The sequence below is a fragment of the Heterocephalus glaber genome, unplaced genomic scaffold, assembly GCF_053883595.1.
Source record: "Heterocephalus glaber isolate CG9 unplaced genomic scaffold, H.glaber_assembly_v1.0 deba00001509, whole genome shotgun sequence".
Lineage (NCBI taxonomy): Eukaryota > Metazoa > Chordata > Mammalia > Rodentia > Bathyergidae > Heterocephalus > Heterocephalus glaber.
The window spans coordinates 57,970,628-57,992,662 of record NW_028258325.1 but is presented as its reverse complement, the minus strand read 5'-3'; the positions used below and the strand labels follow the sequence as shown (position 1 = coordinate 57,992,662).

Genomic DNA, 22,035 nt, shown 5'->3' with positions numbered 1-22,035 from the left:
CAATGTTTGGCACATATATATTAGTTGAGCTATTTCATTATTCTTCAAATTTATTTGGATCCAACTAATTTCCAACCAACAATTCATTACCTCTTGATTGTTTAAGTCTTCTCCTCTTGATTCTCATGAACTTCACAGGCATTTTTAGTGGCACCTTTTTGTACAGAAATGCCTCTTTACTTCCCTAGTAAGCCACTGCATTATAGTGGTGTAATTAAGTGTAAATACACTTATGCTATTTAATCCTAAGGCTTTCCTAAAATGAGTAACTGTGAAATAGATGTTTTAGGTGATTGCATTCCCACAGTGAGGTTCTAAGCAATTTTGCACTTCTCTTCACCTCACACAACAATGCTAGTGTCTTTTTTCACTTGGTAAGACTTATCAGTGGATTTTATTTCCCATGTAGATTGTTACAATCAAGTTTTGTTTCATAACAATAGGTATAAAAGGATTTTCTCAAATGCAAACATAAATGTAGAAAAGAGTCTAATGCTTTTAATTTGGAGATCAAATTTGTCATTTGAGTGAGAGGTTTCCCTTGTGTTCTATGCTAACAACTTAGGCTCTAGGAGGTCAACATTGTGTGTAGAACTAGATGGAAAGAAATTGAGAGGAGAGAAGGCCCACAAACAGAATGAGAGCAATTTTTTTCTGAAGTAGCACAATTACAAGTTTAAAAACACAATTAAAAATCTGTCAGGGCTGGGAATTGAGCTGAGTGGTGCTGCCGCCTGTCTCACAAACACAAGGGCCTGAGTTTGATCTCCAGTACCAGAAAAAAAAAAAAAGTCTATCAGAAGGTGTACATATGCATTATATAAACATAGGCACACAAATATACATACATTCACATTTTCCTTTTTAATAATAAATATTTAAAATAAGACAACACATCTGTGTTAAAATCTTAACATATCTTTGTTAACATCTTAACATATCTGTGTTAACATAACACAAACATATCTGTGCTAACTTTTATAGTTAGGCATTTTTACAGAAAATACTATAATCTTTCATTTAAATGTGTTCTATTTTTAAAATTTTCAACACACACTGGAATAAATATTCCATTTATTAATGTATTTGAAATATTATTCTCTGTAACAACAATCTTCCTGGCTAATTTTTGCACACAATCATAATTATTTCCTCAAAATAAATTATTTTCTTCACATAGTTTAACAATTCCTGAAATGGCATCCCATGATTACCAAAACATTCTACATCCTAAATTTCTTTTTACATTGATGATTCCCTATAATACCCTGAATAATTGAAATATAGTCCTTTCCTCAAGATGCAGTATTCTTTATGGCCTTCTCTGTTAAGGGTTTCTCATTTTCCCATACTGCCAGATACTTCATGATTAAAGATTTAGTGTTTAGACCATTACTCTCCATGGCCTTGTGAAATTCTCTTGTTCCTTTGATGTTTGCTCAGCTCTACTGTCCACTCATTTTCTTCCTCAGTGCTACCATCATAGGCGCCCTATTTATTGCACTTACTGTACATTTCTATATCATTTTCTACTTCTAGTTTTACATTTACCCTAAGCAACATTTGTGGCTTGTAGTAGAAGTTATTCATTTCCTTGATCTCTCATCTGCATAATCATCTCTTCAAACATTACTCTCAGATCCACACCCTGTCTTTGTCATGACTTGGAATTATTCTATCTGAATCATAACATTAAACTTCTATCACTATTCTAAACTTCCTTCTTACAGTCCTCTCCTGCATCAGATTATTGAAAAAAACTCACTTTTTCTTCTAATTCTTTAAATTATTCAAATGTATCAGCTGCCTCCTCCAACTCATAAATACGCGCACACACACACACACACACACACACATGTACATGCACACTTATCTTTGTTTCTCTTGTGATCTCTAGGTTCCTCATTTTAAAAAATTCTTTAATGACATCTTAAACTTCACTACCTTCTCTTGCCCTTTATCTCTTTCATCATTCATACTAGCTACATTCTAGATAAAATATAAACTATCTGAAAGTTTGTTCATCTCTACCCAGAGCATTTCACAAATGTCCAAAGGGCATGTATTAATGCAAGCCCTGAACTCTTCCCTGCATTTATATATCCCCTTTTGTCTGTTTTCTGCAAAGACTATTCCAGCTTCTCTAGCTTCCTCAAATTTCCAGTTCCTATCGCCTTGCCCTCTCATATTCTACTACTCAAAGAGAGAAAGTGATTGATCTTTTAGATGAAAATTCCTTCAAATTCTTCATACCAGACCAACAATTCTAGCTGCATCAATTCATATTTTCAAGAGGATGTTTACAGTGGCCCAAGGTTCCCAATATATTATGTCAAACCATGTGAAAATGTTAATACATGACCACATTTAACCCATATGAAAGAAAATGTCATATGGGTGGACCTTTTATAATCCATACATATTTAAATACATTCTGAACCTAGTCTCTCTCCCAACTTCAGAATATCTACTGATGAGTTTTTGCCACTGCAAACATACTAAAAAATATCCCATCCACAAGAAAAAAAATTCCTCTATTGATGCCACATACTGAGATGACTTCTCTTTATTTCCATTCACAAACTCATAAAAAAGTTTTTGATATACTATCTCATTTCCTTGCTTTTAATTTTTCTTCCAACTGTATTTTTACTATCCTTTTTTTTACTTGTATGCCAATGTAAATATATGGGAATAATTTATTGTGTTGTTTGTAAGTGAATTAGCCCTCCTCACCTAAAAGTTTAGCTTTTTCAAAAAGGAATAATAATCTCCTAGCCTCTCTGTCTTTTGGGGTCTTGAATGTCACAGCCCAGTCAGTGTTAAAGGTGCCTTGCTTATCATATAGGCACCATGTGACCCAAGAGTGCCTCTCTCACAGGGTGTGCTTTGCACTTTCTATTTTTCTAATGTGCCCCATTGGTCACAACTGTAATAATTCTTCACTAGCCCATGCTATACAGAGAGAAATAATAAACAAATGACAGAGCTGAGGTGGACTCAACCAATTACTACTTTTGTGTTCCTGGGAAATCTCTTTAGTCTCAGTAGCCTCCACTAAAAATAGAAATAATAATGTTTGCTATATGAACCTCACATAGTTGTTGGATGGATCAAATGTTATGGAGCATGTTAAAAAACTTCAGAAATTTTAAACAGTAAAGTGTTACATAAATTAAAGTTTTTAATTATCACCATTTTACTATTTGTGAAATCTGTGGTTCACCCTTACACCTTACCATTTTTTTTATTCCAAACACATTTGGAATAAGGTGGAGCAAGGGTAAAGGACCACACCCTGCCTTCTCTGGGGCCCTCAGACTCTCTACAGACACTTTCCTCAGACTCTTATTACACAATGTAAATGTACAAGGCAAGGCAGAAAGGGCCCCCAGCATTTCAGGTAGCTTATCAGATACATGCAAATGCCATTGATATTTAGCTGAAGTAACAGAGTCTCCCTCTAGCAGGTGTTATGCGCTGAAAAGTTAGAGTGAGTAACAGGAAAGTGGGGATAAGAGAATTATCTAGACTGTGATCCCTTGATTGCAGTGTTGACAGAAACCTCCAAAGAGGGCAAGTGCTCTATGTAGTGTCCCCACCACCTTGATCATAACACTACTGTTTACATTTTTCAAAGCATCTAATTGTGTTCTACAGAGTCAGTCAGTCACGACCACTTATTTACTGAAGTGAGAACTACCTGTTTCTTTCTTATAACATCTCTGTGGGAATTATCTCCATCTTATAATTAATAACTCAAGCTGCAGTACATGAGTCTAACCACATGACTTGTAAGTACCAAGAAATTCTGTCTAAAAACAACCCAGGCTTTTTTCTGATAAACATAACACCCCTTTGCTGATGACCAAAATCTTGAGAGAAAAGTAATAGGAGAAAATTTTTTTTCTGTTCCATATTATGAGAGATGTTATGCAGAATTATCTGAAACAGGCACAATATTGTGTAAAAATTCACTTCTTTATCCTGAAACCCATTGATGTATAGAATCAGGTTGTCTTTGAACATCTTTCAAAGTGTCTGAAACATAATAGTGTTTGGTAAACAGATTAAGATTCAACTCAGCACATCTAATGTCAAGTATGGTGACTTATACTATGTTATATACTTGAGATTTGCTGACAAAAGAGCTGTTTAGTGTTATCACCAAACACTCGACAAAATGCCAACTCTGTGATGTAACAGATATGCTAATTGTCTTGGTTGTGGTAGCAATTTCACAATGTATACATTTATAAAACATGATATGAACCTTAAATATATATATATATGTATATATAATTTTGCTCTTACCTTAATAAAGTTTGTGGGGTAAATACAAAGAATAAATAAACAACTATTTAAATATGAACTATTAGCCTTATTCTTCCTCATGAAACAACAGGAACCTACAGAACATTCATGTTTTTAATTTTACTTTACTAGTACATGTTTGTAATACATGAAGTTTACATTCATCTTAGGAAGTAAGTACATGAGTATAACATTCTTAATAAAAGCTAGATCACAGACAGACAAGATTGTGCAGATCATGAGAATTTTTCATCTTATCTTGATAATTTACTTTTTTTGTTTTGATAATTTTTTAGATAGTCCCACTACATAGTTTTAGGCTAATCATGAACTCACTATGAACCCCTTGAACTCAAGATAATCTTCCTGCTTCAGCCTCCCAAGTGGTGAGATTACAGGCATCTACCACCATGCCTGATTATTGTCTTAATTCTTGACTTCTGCTTCTTTCCAAAGTGATCTAGACTAATTGTAGGAGTATAAGACTAAAATCCAGGCTTTTCACTTCCCCATCCCATACCTACTTCACTTACATTGTGCTGGCTTGGCAGTAAGGAGAACAATGTCAGCCTAATGACATAGCCATGATTTATCAGCCACTGGGCCGAGCTCTGTGCTGAACATGACTGTAGCAACAAGTGGAAAGGCAGAGAACACAGGCACACGAATAAGATAGATCAAAAGCACATGGTGGATGGCATATGTGTTAATGGGAGATCTGGTTGTAGGTGTTGTGAGAAAAACACTGGATGGAGTGAGTTTAAGGAACAGAATAGCACATGTTAAGGGAGGACTCCATAGTAAGTGTGGAGAAGTAAATTCAATCCAGCAAATGGAAGAATTTTCTTCTAAAAATGTAAATTATATCACAGCCCTCACATATTTACAGTTGTCTTATTTAGTCCTTAGGATAAGTCACAGCTCGCCAAGACCTCAAGAGCCCCCATGATTTGATCCTTGTCTATCTCTGGCTGGCTTTCCTCACCTTTCCTGGCACTCACCACGGCCCAGCCACACTGGATTCACTTCTCCAGGAACACAACAAGCTCACTTCTGTCCAGCTCTCAGAACCTGGTGAAGCTTGTTGCTCTTGTCCCAGTTTATCGTGAACCGTTTCCTCCCAGGTCACCTCTCAGCTCTAATTGCATTTCTTCAGAGATGACTTCCTGCCTCCCAACTGTGCAGGCTGCACCAGATGCCCCCACCCATCACCTCCATACATCAAAGTTTATTAATTAATCTTAATAATCTTGGGAGTGAATTTATATTTTGTGATCAAAACAATTAAGTAAATTCCACAACAGTGGGGAATATTGTCTTTATTGTTCACCACAGTTTTCCAGGCAATAATACCAGGTTTCAGTACATAATGAGATCTTAATAAATTTGAGGCATGATCTAAATATATGTTGAATTTTTAAGTTCTAAAAATGTATTGCAGTAAAAGACACATTGCTGTGAATCCTCCTCAGAATACTCTCCTTTGCTTTGAGCACATTTATCCCAACATTCTTCCCACTTTCTGAAACAGTTCTGGATTCTTTTATCTTCAGACCCACTGTTGTTGCTGCCTGAATGTCCTAAATCAATTCAAAGCATTTAATTTTCATTGTCATTTTGATTTTGGAGAACAGTCAGTGGTTGAATGGTGACAGATCCTATGTATGAGGTAGTTGACAACACACTGTAATAACTGTACGTGCTGCCTTTCCATTGAATGGCACCTGACAGCAGCGTTCACCAATTTTTTTTTAATCTCAGCTTGTAAAGACATTCACCAATGAGAATACCAGAACTGCTTCAGAACATGGCAACAACAAAGAGCAAGTGTGCTCAAAGTGAGGAGGAACATTTGGAAGGGGCTTACTGTCAATGTGTCTTTTACTGTAATTTTAAAAAATTTAAACCCACAGCAGTTTTTGTTTAGCCATTGTATTTATCAAATAAATGAATGAACAGTTAGATAAAAGAATTTACACTCTATGCAGTGAGACATATCTTGGGGTTTTTGAATTATAACATCACATCATCAGAACTTACATTGGAAAATAATTTTGACAACATCGTATGATGTGTTGGAGAGGGCATTATCTGGAAACAGATTTTTTAATGGCTAAGGTGAATGTCCAGATGAAACACATTGAAGGTCTGCAGTAGGCTGGTGTTAGGAAATGAGGAGAAAAATAGAGACACAGTTCTGAGGTAGACTGGTTTGGTGAAAGGGTCCCTGGAAAGGGACCTGTTACACCATTCCAAGCTTCAGAGCATTAAGACCTGCTTTAAAACATGATTAAAAAGTAAAAGAAGAGAGAAAAAAGAAACGAACAGACTAAGGTAGACAGAGTGAAGTAATAAGACAGAAGAAATGGATAGAAGGAAGAAAAGTGAGAGAAAAACCTCTATGGGAGAGCAAGAAAAAAATAAAAGTCTGGTGAGAATGTAAAAAAATTATAATATTTACACATTGTTAATGGGCAGGTAAAATGGTGCAAGGTTAAATAGAATTATTCTACAGTCCATTCTACTCTTATATGTATACACTAAGGAAATAAAAATACATATCTATAAAAAACTACATGAACTTTCATAGAAGCAGTATTCATAATCATCAAAAAGTAGAAACAACACAAATGTATGTCAGTTGATGAATGGATACATAAAATGTGGAAATATACATAAAATGGAATATTATTTGGCAATAACAATGCAACTTGAGAGCACAATGTTAAATGAAATAAGTCAGATACGCAAACTTAAATATCACACAGCTTCCCCTATATGAGAAACTCAATATATATGTACATATATATATACATACATGTATTTGTACATATACATATATATATATAAATAAAGAGCAAAATAAAAGATAGATATAGATAAGTAGGAAGTTGGGAGAAGTTCAAATAATTCCCCAAATTACCTATTCCATTGTTTCAAAAATATTTTAACATACATGCCAATTTCTTCCATTTACACTACTAGTTTCTCTTAGTTCTTGAAAGTTTTGTGCTATTATCTGTTTCTTCTTTGTAAGAGTCTTTTTCTCTATGTCTTGTATTCTGAGTAACTAGGATTATGATACATGATATATTAACTGTTGTTATTCTCTTATTGTTTTGTTATTAAATTTTGTTTTATTCTTTATAAAAATAAAAAAAAAGAAATGAAGTCTTGACACATTCTATGACATGAATGAATTTTGAAAACATTCTAAGTAAGAGAAGTCAGATATGAAAGACCACACATTATACAATTCTATTTATGTGAAATGCCCTGAATAAGCAAGTCTATAGAGAAGGAAAGTAAATTGCTAGTTCCCTAAGGACAGGGGGAAATGGGTAGTGACTGTTAATAAATATGGAATATGTATCTGGGAATATGAACTGTTAAAAATATAGATTGTGAAGTTAGGAGTGTATGTGCATGCCTATAATCCCAGCTACTTAGAAGGCTGAGGCAGGAGGATTGTGAGCTCAGGCCATCCTGGGCAACATAGTGAGACCCCCTCTCTTTTAAACCAGCAAATAACATAAAATATAGATTGTAGTGATGGCCGAACAACTTTGTGAATGTACTGAAAACTATTAATTTGTATACTTTAAACTGTTGAACTTTAGGTTGATAAAAAGAAGACACACAGCTTGTCAGAAGACAAAATACAAATATGAGAATTATATCTTAATAAAGCTGTTAAAGAAATCAAAACAAGGAAAGGAAGAAATGGAAAGAGAATAAAGACACAAAGGAAGAGATCAAAAGCTTCTTGAGGCTTGAGGGGTATTTTCATTAGATGTAAAATCTCTCCACAGCTCTTATTCCTCAAAGTTGTCCAAGTCACCATCCACTTCACCCTTCCTTTTCAGGTACTTAGGCAAATTCTCCAGCAGTTCCAAGTAATTCTTTCAAGAGTTCTTTCTGACTCAAGGAAGACTCTGGTTGATTTTCAAGCTTTGAAATTTATTTTTCAAATAAAAACTATTTGGACAGATTCAGTGACAGAAGGTATTCATTAGAAAAGATCTGTAAATAATACATTTGTTCAAATTTCAACTTTCAAAAGAAGCCTTACATCTTGTGAAGGTCAAAATTTGATGTTAAGTGACCAGAGGAAGAGAGATGATCATGACAAATGAAGCTTAATTGAAAACGTTAATAAAAAAAAAAAAAGAAAGAAAAGGAAGAAAGAAGTAGCACAGGCAGAAGTGTTGGTAACAAGCTGCTCTGACCCAGCTTGCTGTCTCCAGTGGTCTCCGTCATTCTTTTTGGTTCTTATCAGGTTCTAATTATCTCAATATTCTAAATTTCCCCCAAGAAATATTTTTCTCATGGGAAGTCAAGTAAATTTAAAGCTTTCAAGGGAAACACTCTCTTTGATTACTCTTTTTCAAATCTTTAGCAACTAAAATGTCAGTTAATCATATTTTAATTATGACATGAGTCAGCTTTCTAGTTATGAAACATTATGTCTTTCTTATTTACATTGTGTAAGGTTATAAAAACAGCACCCACTGTTGTCAGCCCATGAAATATAAGTGAAAAGCCAAATCTCATTTAATCTTTTACATACCTTTAGTATTGTGCCCACATCATCAACTTTATGAAAGTCTCATTGTGTCTGGTGGTGCAGTCAGAATGCTGATCATCATTATTACTAGGCCACTGTTATGAAAAATAACTCCACCCCCTACTGGTATTTACATGGTGAAAACGTTTTCCTAGTTATTTCCTCTTCCCAGGTCAATAAAGTAAAAACCTTCAACTTGATGATCCACCATCTTATTTCACATTTTACCATATTTATTATCTTTGCCAGAAACTCTTTCCCAATGGATGCTCCAATGTGTGTGCACCACAGAATGCCTGTTTCTGAGCCTGTGGTTCTCCTATAGGCTATGATTTCCCTCCTCCCTCAAGCTTGGAATCTCTTTTGTCTGTGGGAACACTCCCCGGGGACAAGCAGGGTTTGTGAGGCTCCTCATGTGGCCCCCAATCTTGTCAGAGTTTGTATGCAGTTTGCTACTCAGATGCCACAGTTCTGGGCACCAGCCTTCACCTCAGGTACATTCGTGAGCCCGATGACCACCATTCAGCACACTCTTCCCACCAGCTAACTCCACTGCATCTGTGTGCAGACGCCTTGGTATCACTCTCAGCTGCTTTTGAAAAATCAGACTGCCTGAAAATAATAATACTAAAACAACCAAAACTCTAAAGTCTTTACCACTTCAGTTATTGGTGTAAGTGCTCTTACACTTAAACCATTAATTCATTTAGTCTTAGTTATGATCCCACAAGAGGATGTTATTGCTCCCATTTTACTGAAGAAGAAGCCAAGGCACAGGGAAGATGAATGCCGGCCAACAGTGAGGGAACCGGGATGAGAATTCAGATGGGATCACTGCAGAAATTTACACTGAGTTCAATCCCTGGTACCAAAAAAAAAAAGGAAAGAAAGAGCAACTTACGATTTCAGTGACAGTAGGAGGATTAGCAGAAGAATGCTTTTCAAAAATGCTTTGACTCCATGGAAAATTTTCCACCCAGACTTGATGAGTGGGTAACTCGTCCCTGCTCACCTGTCTGGTGGGATGAATACTGTGAGGACTGGTCAGTTACGGTTTTCTTTTGTTTGCACAATAGATTTCTACAAGGCTGGATTTTCCTGCACTACAATGACCCCGTTTAGTCCTCATACTGAGAAAATCTTCCCTAAATTAAATTCTCTGAATTGTAAGGATTGGGGAAGGGGAAATTCAAGAAGTAAAGAGAGAACTGTCCCATAGCAAATTTAAGAATAAAACTTGTAATTTTATTTTGACACCAGGTAAATAATCTTGTTTCTCCTCTTGCATGAACAAAGAAACTCAATTCAAGCAAAATTCTGATTTTGTGTTGCAAACAGTTTACAGCAGTTTCCTACTTTATGATACATTCTTTATTTTGTAGACAAACATTTCCCAAGTACCCAGAGGCACAAGCTTTCACTTGTCTACAACTGGCATGGAAATTAGTCACTGTTTAAATTAAAATTAAGTTAGAACTAAAAGAAACAGGGGGAGAAATATTTTATTTAAAGAAAAGTAATCTAGGGATAAGTATTTTGGAGTGTATCTGCATGGTTAAGGAAATAAACTAAAAGAATTTCTGACTTGTGACACTACATAACAATGTAAGTCAGTCCCAGTGATGTTTCTGGTGTGAAAAATGCAATAATTCAATAGCTAATCATATTTTTTTGCAGATGAGGATTTTTTTGGAAAACAAGTTGGCTTTTTGAATTGTTTTCTGTATCTGATTTGGAGAAAGATATTGAGAAAACACATCCAGCCTTATTTAAAACTTTGAGTATAGTTTAAATTTGGGCATGATTTCACAATGGCATGTAACTCTATATTATAGCAGTTACTTTATGTGTCTCTAGATATACATTCCTGAAAATAGGAGGCTATGAATTAATCATTTTTATCTCTAGCAGATACTTGATTGACATTTGCTCAGTAAATGTCACTGAATGAGTTCATGATTGCCATAGTCTTCTAGTAATAAAGGACAGGAGTATGTTATCAGCCCCTGCCTCTGCCTAGCTCTTCTAAAGATACTTCCAGTGTTTGCAGATTGTAATGCTCTTCTCCTGCCACTGAACAAGTAGTAGCAAGTTGGAGTGACTGTGTCTTTCCAGAAATTCAACTGAACTCAAACTGGTGCTACCTGAAAAGTTGATGGTTCTGGGGTAGGAAAATGCCTCTAGATTCTTCTTTGCCCAGACCCAAGGATACCAGGGCATCCTCAGTCCTACCAGATCATTGCTCCCCACAAGGGTAATTCAACTGATCTCTTCAATTGAAGAACCCACTTTACACTTCTCTGCCAGGTACCAATCCCAGCAAAAGTGAATTCCTTCTAGTTCCTAATTTGGACAGAACTTTGGTGTGAGAAGTGACCAGAACCTTGAACTCTCTGAACAATTTTCCTGTCCAGATCCCCTATGAATGAGATTTCTCTGGAAGATCCATGTCAGCACTCTCCGAGTCTGTCTCAACTCTATAATTGTTCATTCACATTTTGCATTTAGACTGTGGGTCCCAACACTGAGAATGAACAGAACATTGTTGTGTTACCCTGTTACCACAAATGTTTCCCATTTGTCAGTTATTTGCATACTACTTCCATGCTTTTTACCATATTTGCATTCCACTGTTACCTGTATTGCCTTAGTATTTTTCTTAAAATTGATCTTCTATTTACTCAAACAAATATAGTCTTATCTTGTGAAATAACATTTGTAAAAATCATAGTCTTGAAATATTGTAACCCTATGTAGTAGATACTCATTATATCATACCAGAGTTACTGGGTTCAAAGTCCTGAGTCATCACTATTTGTTTCTTCATTAGACTGCCTTTTCCTAGTTGTGCTAATTATTTTTACTTATCTTCTATTTTATTTTCTTAACTCTGCCCTATTTTACATGTTTTTCACATCATTATAGATTACACGTTCTATAAATGGGAGTTACAGGTTTAAATATAAAGGTGGGGAAAAATCTCCAGCAGCACAAGAACTATTTCTAGTTCCAGTTCTCTCAATTCTTAACTTTGAGGTTTTGATAATCTAATCTCTGAACCTCTGTTTGTTCATGTTAGAATGATAAAAATGATTAAAAAGTTACTTTCTAGGTTTATTGTAATCTGAAGCACATGAATATATATCAGTTTGTTTACAAAAACATTTTTTCAGAACACCTAGTATTATGGACGAGAAAACATGAAATAGTAGTCAACTGAAAACATAAAATTGAATGCCAATTTGATTTTTGATTGTTTTTTCAATATTCTATAGAAAGCATGTTAAAATATGTGGTACCTTAACACTTTTGTTTGCAAACAACTTGGTTCACAAACAGCAGCATTTGCCAAAGTTTTGTTTTTCTTTGCAAACTTTGCATTGGGTAACAACAGGACCACAGCCATCTTTCCCACACAAACACAAATGTGTCCATATTTTCCAGAATCTTGGAACAAATTAAGTTTGTGAACCAAAGCAACACTGTATTACCAAATGAAATATGAGCTAAGAATTCCAGAAAAAAAATTCTACACCAAGGAGATTAGTCAATCTTCAAGTCCTATTTGTTTTTTGTTGTTGTTGTTGTTGTTGTTTGTTTTTTATTTTGTTTTTGGTACCGGGTATCGAACTCAGAACCTTGTGCTTGCAAGGCAGGCACAGTGCTGCTGAGCTAAATCCCCGGCAAGTCCGTCCTATTTGTTTTTAATATGTATCTCTCTCTCTGTCTCTCAAAAGGCCAGGTATCCTGGAGAGAAGAACACTTTCACTGAAACCATGGATGATTGTCCTAATTACTACAGCCATTGTATTGGCTCTGGCAATAATTATTGGTCCCCTTGTTTATTTTTTAGAATATGGTAAGTATGTATCTCACTGTATTACTTTATAAATTTGAAGACAAAAATAATTTATTTCAAAGCCTTAATATTTTCTAATATTTTAGAATGAAGTTTTCCTTTGAATAAATTTGCATATATTTGAGAAATAAACCTTTATCCAAAAGTATTATTTCTAGTATTGAAAATTTGGAATGGTTAATATAATATTTCTTTAAAAATAAAGTAAATTAACATGCTGTATTACTTATGATGTAATAATATTCAATAAGCTAAGGGCAAAAATTGTTTTAATAGAAATTCTAACTTTGAAGTAAACTTATGAAAATGTTAATACTTAGTGTGTTTAGCATTGCTATAGCCAAATACTCAAAGCTGGATGTTCATAAAGAAAACGAGCTTAACTTGGCCCAGATTCTGGAAGGTATCCTGGATGACTGCACAGTGAGGGTCCCGTGCATCATGGCAGGGAGGACAGTGTGATGACAGGAGTGGATGTGAGAGGTGAGGTGCCTGCGGAAGGGACGACAAGGCATGAGAAGGAGCAAGAGACCAGGGAAGGGCATGCTGCTTCATAACTTTCACAGAGCTAACCCGCACCTGTAGACCAGATTAATCTCCTCACAGGGCCAGTCAGATGACTGGGGCTAGGACCCAGTCATCTCCCATTGGGCCCCATCACTTTTAACACCATTATGCTGGGGGCCAAGCTTCCAGCACACCAAACTTTAGGGGACTGAGCATATCCATTCGTAACAATAATATTCCTCAATCCCTCTGCTTCTTGTGTTTATACAACTCAGATGAACTAAACAGAAGTCACCCTTTTCTGTTCTTCCTTCCAGATCAGACAACTCAATATTACCAGGCCTCCTTCCAGATTCCCAGTATTGACTACAATCCAGACTTTTCGGTAGAACACTCAAAAATTAAGACTGACCTGAAACAAAAAATCAATAATGAGGTAAGTGTGAGCTTTGTTGGTATTATTAATACTCAGGAAAAAAAATGGCAGAAAATTTTTGTTACAGGAGGCAGTATATTGAATTACAGATAAGTCAACGTTTGGAGTCAGAAACCTCTATTTTCCAATTTTGTGAATAATAAGAGGTAAATTGAGAGCAAGTGAATTACGTCTATCATATGGTTGCCAGATAGAATATATAATGCCCATTAACATTGTAACTTCAAATTCTTCTGAAAATATCTTCATGAAGCATTTGAAGCATACTTGTATTAAAAAAATCATCCATTGTTTATCTGAAATTCAAATTTACTTTGTTTTTATTTGCTCTGTCTGGCAAGTCTGTTCAATGTTATTTCAAGAAGTCTACAAAAATACATTATATAAAAGATCGCATACTAGACTAAAAAAACACAAGCCCCAAAGAAAAATACATAGTTCAATAACAAAATGAATCCTTCAAGTTATCCAGAAATAACTCAATCATTTAGGCACAAGAAATATTACCACATACTGTTGAATAAGAACATACTTGTAGACAACCCTGACACATTTCCCACCAGGTAACTAATGCCAAACATCCACTTCTGAAAAATATACCACAGGAACCTACAGACCAGCTCTTCCACTGCAGACTTCAGTTGTGCCCAGAGCCTCTGGTGAGCCCATGCTGACCAGTTAAAGATGGCAGAACATTCTAACCAGGTTTAAAATTATTTCCTTAGTCATTTCATAATCAGAAGCAGAAGCTGTTAACATGAGTTGCAGAATGCAATTGAGTGAGGTGGGCATGTCTTTCCAGCAACTTATCCACAGGAAACTTTGATTTGAAAAGGGAAGGACAGAGTATGGGTTGTTATTACAGGAAGCAATTTATTGAACTGGAGACAAACTATCATTTGGAGTTCCAAACATCTAGATTCTTATTCCTGTTTATCTTTGTCACCTGAACAACAGGAAAAAATGATTTGACTTATCAAATTCTCAACTACAAAGTAGGGATAATTTCACTCACCTCTCACAGATGGTTGAGGATTAATAGATGTAATGAGTTAAAGTGTGAAAAGGAATGTCTGAGTAAATGCTTCCATCTGTTTCCAGTGCTCTCCCAAAACTTTCACACTCCTCTGCCAACGCATTTAACACCGTATAACATTATTATTGTATATACCTGTGTCTGCTCCAGCTTGTAAATTCACTTATGCCAAGCAATGATGGCAAATCTTTGATGGCTAAGTTTACTTATATTTCTGATGCCTCTCACAGGGTCATTAGAAGGTAGGACCATGAAAATACTCAGCAAGTGTATGACTAGAAAAGAAACAAGCAATTCATTAGTGTAGGTCCTGCCCTACACTACTAGTGTAGGAAGTACAGTAATTTAGATCAGAAGTCAGAGAACTGTAAAATATAAGATACTAAATATTCCCAACTTTGTAAGTCATATAGTCCCTGTGCAACTACTCAAAGCCTCCATGGCTCTCTAGACAGTGGATTAGAATTGCTTTTAATGCTTTTCATGATACTTTTGTATAGTGATTGCATTCAAAAATTTTTACCATGCATACATATTAGCTTTGTTGTATAAATGACATATAGGTATATAAAACTGTTTCCTTAAAAATTTTCCTTTCTAATCAGTTACAAGGAAAACATGACCTTTTTTCAACAACTATTCCTATCTCTATAAACTTCTCACCAACTGATCAATGGCTCCACATGATGTTTCACTGACGAAAATTTCATAAATTAACCTAGATGAGTGAAAAGCTGTTAACATGCACCATGTTTTACTCTTTGGCATTTCTTCTCCACTAATTTGTGGAATTACCTATTCAGACTGAGGTTCACTTGAGGTTTGACAGATGATGAATAATTGTCAATAAACAGGCTTATAAAACTACAGATTCTGTAACACGACGCAGTTTTATAAAGGAATGATTTGATCTAGGAATTTTCACCACAGAGGTATTATCCAGTATAGGAAGTCTGAAAACACAGTGATGATTACTTCTAAGGAACTATCTATTGTATTTCTCTTGGTAAGTTAATGGTTTAAGAGAGGTGTCCAATACATACATGTTCTCCTCCTTTCCTACATTTACCACAGAAACAAAATGACCTAAAATTTTTTAAAAGTTTGAAGCACCAATTTTTTGATCACATCACATAAGACTGATGACTGAGTTGGAAAGGCCTTTGGAAATTAGTCCATACATCAACTTCCAAAGACACTCAAATCTCTATCCTTCCAACCTCTAAATTGTATGATAGATGGTGGAACACTTAGCTTAATTCCACTAGGTGTCAGACATCTGTGAACACACACCAAATTGTTCAAATATCAATATCAATTATGGGGATGGTTTTATGATAACAGGATATTGCTTAAAGGATCTTTTTGAAGCTAACTGTAAATGATGTTTGTATTCAATAGGCTTTAAGCATTGTGATACATTAAAATGTGTAAAAATCATATTTAACAAAGTTGTGTTTGTTTTTTCTTTTCTCAGATAGATAAGATATTTCAAAGATCCAGTCTACACAATAATTACATCAAGTCTCATGTTGGCAACTTCAGGTAATCATAACTGATTAATTTGTATGATTAAAAACAACTGAATTATTTAGTTACTTTTCCAATAATTTCTTTGTGAACAGAACCTAAGGTTTCAGATATAGCAAGAGAAAAAGCTGGTGTGATGTTATTACATTGTTATTCCTCCTGTATGAGGTATTTATAGTGGGTGAACTTTTTTTTTTTTTTTGGTACCAGGGATCGAACTTGAGTCCTTGCGCTTGCAAGGCAAGCGATGGAACCACTGAGCTAAATCCCTGGCCCAAACTTCTTAAGTAATAATGAAATATATCTCATTGGTTGTCTATTTAAAGACTTTTGCATTTCAATTAAAGATTCTAAAGTCATTATGTCTCAATTTTACTTAATTTATTTCCCAATTTATTAACAGCTATATAATTCAATAATTTATATTAACATATATGAAATACATAAAGTTAGTGAATTTAACACTTTTGATTAATTTCCAGAAAAAACTAATTCTAGAGCTGTCAGACACTCATTCTCCCCTCTCTGAAATGACCAGGTTTTCCAAGCAAGGCATAATCCAGGTTTTCAAACCTGTGTGGTTAAAATAATTAAGTGGTGATATGTAGGTGTACCAATTCTCCAAGATGAATGTGATTATTATCTGTTGCAAACATATACCAATAAAAGAAAACCCACACGAAAAAAGAAATGAAGATTCTCAGGCCTTGCTCCAGAGTCACCAAAACTGAGCATGGAATCCAGATAGCTGTATTTTAACAAATCCTCCAGGTGACTTTAATGTTCGTTAAAGTAATATGAACAAATACATGAATAAATAAACCTGTATGATACATGAGAAATCACAACAAAATTATAGAATATTTTATGCTATGTTTTCTTGAACATATATCTAATAATTAAGTATTATTGTATAGCATATTAATTTCTGTGGCTATAACCTCACTTATTCCATTCCCCTTGTTTTACAGGCCAAATAATCATGGTTTGAAAGCAGACATACTGCTTAGATTTAAGTTTACTTCTAACAGTGCAAACACTATAAAGAGACAAGCTGATAAGATTGTGCATAAGAATTTGAAATCCAACGATAGCTTCTTGAAGATAGATACTTCCTTACCTTATCTTAGAGGCAAGAAATACTAATTTTCTCTTCTATTTTTATACATAATGATATTCAGTAATCTTCTCATCTACAGAGATTCTTTTTTTTCACTTAAATTCTTTTATTGGTACATTTTTTTATACAATACATTTACATTCATCATTGGGAACTTGTACCTTTACATGATGCATCTTAGTTCTTATTTTTCCCCATTCCCCTGCCCTCCCTTCAACCCCTTCACTCCTCCCTATTTGAAAAGGCTTTGTTTCCATTTATTTCTTATCTCATATTTTTTCCTTTCCCTTCTTTCCTTTCCCCTAACCCTCCCACTTCCCCTAACCCTTTGGACATTTTCTTCCCGTTTCACATTATCAATTATTCATTTTAATCCTTATTTATATTTTCACTTTCTCGAAACAGAGAACTATTAAGTATTTACACATGTATGTCCTATTTATTTCACTTAAGAGTATCATCTCAATGTGCATCCATTTAGCTATAAATGCCTCTAGTTTCTCATTCTTTATGGCTGAGTAGTACTCCATTTTATTTTTAAAAACCCACATTTTCTTTATCCAGTCTCCAGTGGATGGGCACATGGGCTGTTTTCAAGCTTTAGCTATTACAAACTGTGCTGCTATACACATGGGTGTGCATATTATAGCTAAGTGGATGCACATTGAGGCGATACTCCTAAGTGAAATAAATAGGACACACGTGTAAATACCAAATAGTTCCTCTGGTGTGAAAAACTAAAAGTGTAAATAAGGATCAAAATGTATAATTGATATTGTGAAATAGGAAGAAAAGGTCTAAAGTAGAAGTGGAAGTGGGAGGGTAGGGAAAAGGAAAGAAGGGAAAAGAAAAAATATGAGGAAAGAAAAAAATGGAAACAAAGTCTTTGTAAATAGGGAAGGGTGGAGAGGGTGAAGGGAGGGCAGGGGAATGGGGAAAAAATAAGAACCAGATATGTCATGTAAAGGAACAAGATCCCAATGATGAATGTAACTGTATTGTATAGCTAAAATGTACCAATAAAGTTAATGGAAAAAAAGAAAACTGTGAGTAAGCATATATTGCTGTGGCATGATTCTTTTAATTCGTTTGGGAAGATACCCAACAGAGGAATAGCTGGGTCAAATAGGACTTTTAGTCCTAGTTCTTTGAGGTATCTCCATACTGATTTACACAGTGATTGCACCAGTCTGCACTCCCACCAACAATGGAGAAAGCTTCTTTTCTCTCCACAACTCTGCCGGCATTTATTATTGGTTGATTTCTTGATAGTAGCCATTCTTTCTGGGGTAAGATGGAATCTCAGTGTTGCTTTCATCTGCATCTCTTCAATGACCAGTAATATTGAACATTTTTTCATATGTTTACTTGCTGCTTTTACTTCTTTGTCTGAGAAATGTCTGTTCATTTCAGATGCCCATTTTTGAATTGGGTCTTTAAATTTGGGGGGTCTGACTTTTTAAGTTCTTTATATATTCTAGATAGTAGTCCTTTGTTTGAGGTACAGCTGATAAAAATTTTTCCCACTTTGTCTCTTAACTCTGTTGGTGGTTTCTCTTGCAGTGCAAAAGAAGATGAGATCACAGTTATTGATGCTTTGTGCTAGTTCCTGTGCTACTGAGGTTTTGTTCATAAAGTCTTTTCCTATGCCAATGTCTTTGAGAGTTCTACATAATTCATCTTCCAGAAAGTTTAATGTTTGTGTTTGAATATTTAGGTCTTTAATCCACTTCAATTTTAGTTTAGTGTATGGTGATAGATATGGGTCTTGTTTTAATCTTTGGCAGGTTGAAATCCAGTTTTTCCAACACCATTTATTAAATAGGCTATCTTTCCTCCAGTGAGGATGGTTGGCTCTTTTGTCAAAGATGAGGTGGCTGAGTATGTCTGCAGTTGTTTCTGCATCTTCTAATCTATTCCACTGATCCTTGAGTCTGTTTCTTTGCCAGTACCATGCTGTTTTTTATCACAGTGGCTTTGTAGTATAGTTTCAAGTTGGGGATTGTGATACCCCCTGCCATGTCTCTGTTGCCTAGAATGGCTTTTGCTATTCCAGGTCTCTTCTGGTTCCAAATGAGTTTTTGGATTGTTTTATCTAGTTCTGTGAAATATGCTGTTGGGATTTCAATCAGGATTACCTTGAATCTATATAGCAGTTTTGGAAGTATGGCCATTTTCACTATATTGTTTCTTCCTACCCAAGAACAAGGGATATCTTTCCATTTTCTTATATCCTCTTTGATCTCTTTTTTCAGAGTGCTGTAGTTTTCAATGTAGAGGTCTTTTGCCTCCTTTGTTAGATCAATTCCTAGGTATTTCATTCTTTTGTATGCTATTGTGAAAGGAATTGTTCTCTAATTTATTTCACAGTGATTCTGTTATTTGTGTACAAGAAGGCTATTGATTTTTGAGTGTTGACCTTGTATCCAGCTGCTCTACTGAATCTGCCAATTAAGTCTAGAAGTCTTTTGGCAGAGTTTCTTGGGTCTTCTATGTAGAGTAACATATGGTCAGCAAATAATGACAGTTTAACTTCTTCCTTTCCTATCTTTATTCTTTTTATTTCTTCAGAGAAAGATTCTTTATTGCACCATAAAATAAAACTTTTAATTTAAAGTATCGCAATTATTTGATAATAAATAAATCCCCACACAATACCAAAGACTGTCTTTCTTTGGCTAGTACTGAAGTTATTATAAAAGAATTGTATGCTTACTCAAATGTAGTAGTATCTATTCCCTTTAAAAAATGTCTTAGTGTAATAGTTTGAACTGAGTAAGTCTGCCTGAGATAAATGCCTACACTCTGCTCCTGACACAATAATTGTAAAGGTTGGCTCTTTCTTTTGCAGTATAATTTATTTGGTTGTGTAAAGAAATTTAGGAAGTAAAAGACCATCTATTATGTTTATTTCTATTTTAACCCATTATTTATCTTTCTTTTCTGAATGATTCAGTCTCCTTCAGTTATCATCTGCTTTTTGTTTGGAGTGCTACATTTAGCCATTAAGAATGTATATGTTGGGCCAGGGATTATTTACCTCAGTGGTTTTGCCCCCTGCTGCTCAAGCGCAAGGATCCAAGTTCGATCCCAGGTACCAAAAAAAAAAAAAAGAATGTATATGTTAAAACAAATTCCTTCAGTTTTCCTTTTGTCACCAGGAAGATGGATCCTGATACTGCAAGGAACCAGCCCTGGTTGCTCAGTCCTTTGTGTCTTGAGTGAAGAGTTTAGCCATGATACATGTGTGGAAGTATAGGCAGAGTTTAGAGAGTTATACCTCCAGATGAGGAGGCACGCAGCTCCAGGAAGGAATCTTACACTGTGTGCAACTTTTTCACATGCAGGATTTAGCCCTGGGCCTCAGGGGAGTACTGTGACGATCACTGTATATCTACATGAAGTGTATGCTTATCAACACTTTCCTTAGAGGTTGCTTTGGAATTCCAAAATGTTACCTTGCTCTTTTCAGATGGTCAGTGCTCACTTCGGGGCCTTAACCTTGTAAGAAACTTACAAATGAAATTTAGGAAAGAGAAAAGTCTAATCTAAATCAGGTCTCAGCCCAAGGCAGAAGTCTTTACGGAAGGTTTCCTTTCCTGATATCATTAGGCTGTAGCCCACAGGCACGAGGCATGCTGTGTACCTTGCAGAAATGGACAGCTCCATATAGTAATGAACATACACAGTGTCATGAACATGCACAATGACTTTAACATGTCTGGGTGCTCCGTGGGGTTGTTTTGGCTCTCAGACCTAACAAAGGAGTATAAATATATCATACATGGAGGTCTGTATCTTCATTTACCTGTAGTGGGCAAAGTATGCTGTTTTGGAACTCTTTGTCCTTCGGGTCTGTTAATGTCTAAGTACCCACCTAACGTTTTCATCTAAGAATATATATATTTTTTCTCTCTATTCCTCAATGATATTTTCACTTGGCATGAGATTCTGAGCTGATTGTTCTTTCTTTCAGAACTTGAAACAGTCTATGTCATTTCCTTTTGGCTTCTATAGTTTCAGATGAAAAACTAATGTCTTTAAAGTAGTGTTCCTTCATAGATAATGTATCATTTTCTTTGTTTTTGAAGATTCTTTTTCTTGTCTTTAGTTGTGGTGGGTCTTGATGTGGACCTCTTTTAGTTTATTCCATCTGGGGTTTTCTCAGCTACTTCTTTTTTTTTTTTTTTGGTACTGGAAATCGAACTCAGGACCTTGTGCTTTCAAGGCAGGTGAGGTGCCACTAAGCTAAATCCTTGGCCCTTTCTCAGCTTCTTGAATGTGTAGATCTCTGTCTTTCACCAACTTTGACAAAATTTTAATCATAAAATTTTAACTCCTTTTTTAGTACCACACTTTTTAGTCTACTTTTAGAAACTTGATGATATGTTAGATATTTTGTTAGTATAGATCCCAGAAGCTTTGTTGATTTTATTTTTAAGTCTATTTTGCTCTGTTTTTCAGACTGAGTCAATTCTACTGAATTGACTTTGAGTTCAATGTTTCTATTCTCTATTAGCTTCACTATGGTATACTATTGGTACCACCAAACATGTTGGTTTGTTATTATTATTATTATTATTATCATTTCAGTTATTATATCTTCTGGTTCTATAATTTTCCATGGTTCTTTTTTTATTACTTCTATTGCTTTGCTGATATTTTG

The 22,035-nt window shown here is 35.1% G+C and overlaps 1 protein-coding gene across 1 annotated transcript in view; it reads left to right on the top strand.

Moving 5' to 3' along the window:
* Nucleotides 1-22,035, top strand: part of LOC101711908 (transmembrane protease serine 11G-like) — a 37,349-nt gene that overhangs the window by 3,041 nt on the left and 12,273 nt on the right. Inside the window, exons 2-5 of the mRNA XM_013073947.3 lie at nucleotides 12,619-12,740; nucleotides 13,565-13,683; nucleotides 16,197-16,264; nucleotides 17,221-17,381. Coding sequence (XP_012929401.2) covers nucleotides 12,619-12,740; nucleotides 13,565-13,683; nucleotides 16,197-16,264; nucleotides 17,221-17,381 — 470 coding nt within the window. The remainder of the gene's footprint in view (nucleotides 1-12,618; nucleotides 12,741-13,564; nucleotides 13,684-16,196; nucleotides 16,265-17,220; nucleotides 17,382-22,035) is intronic.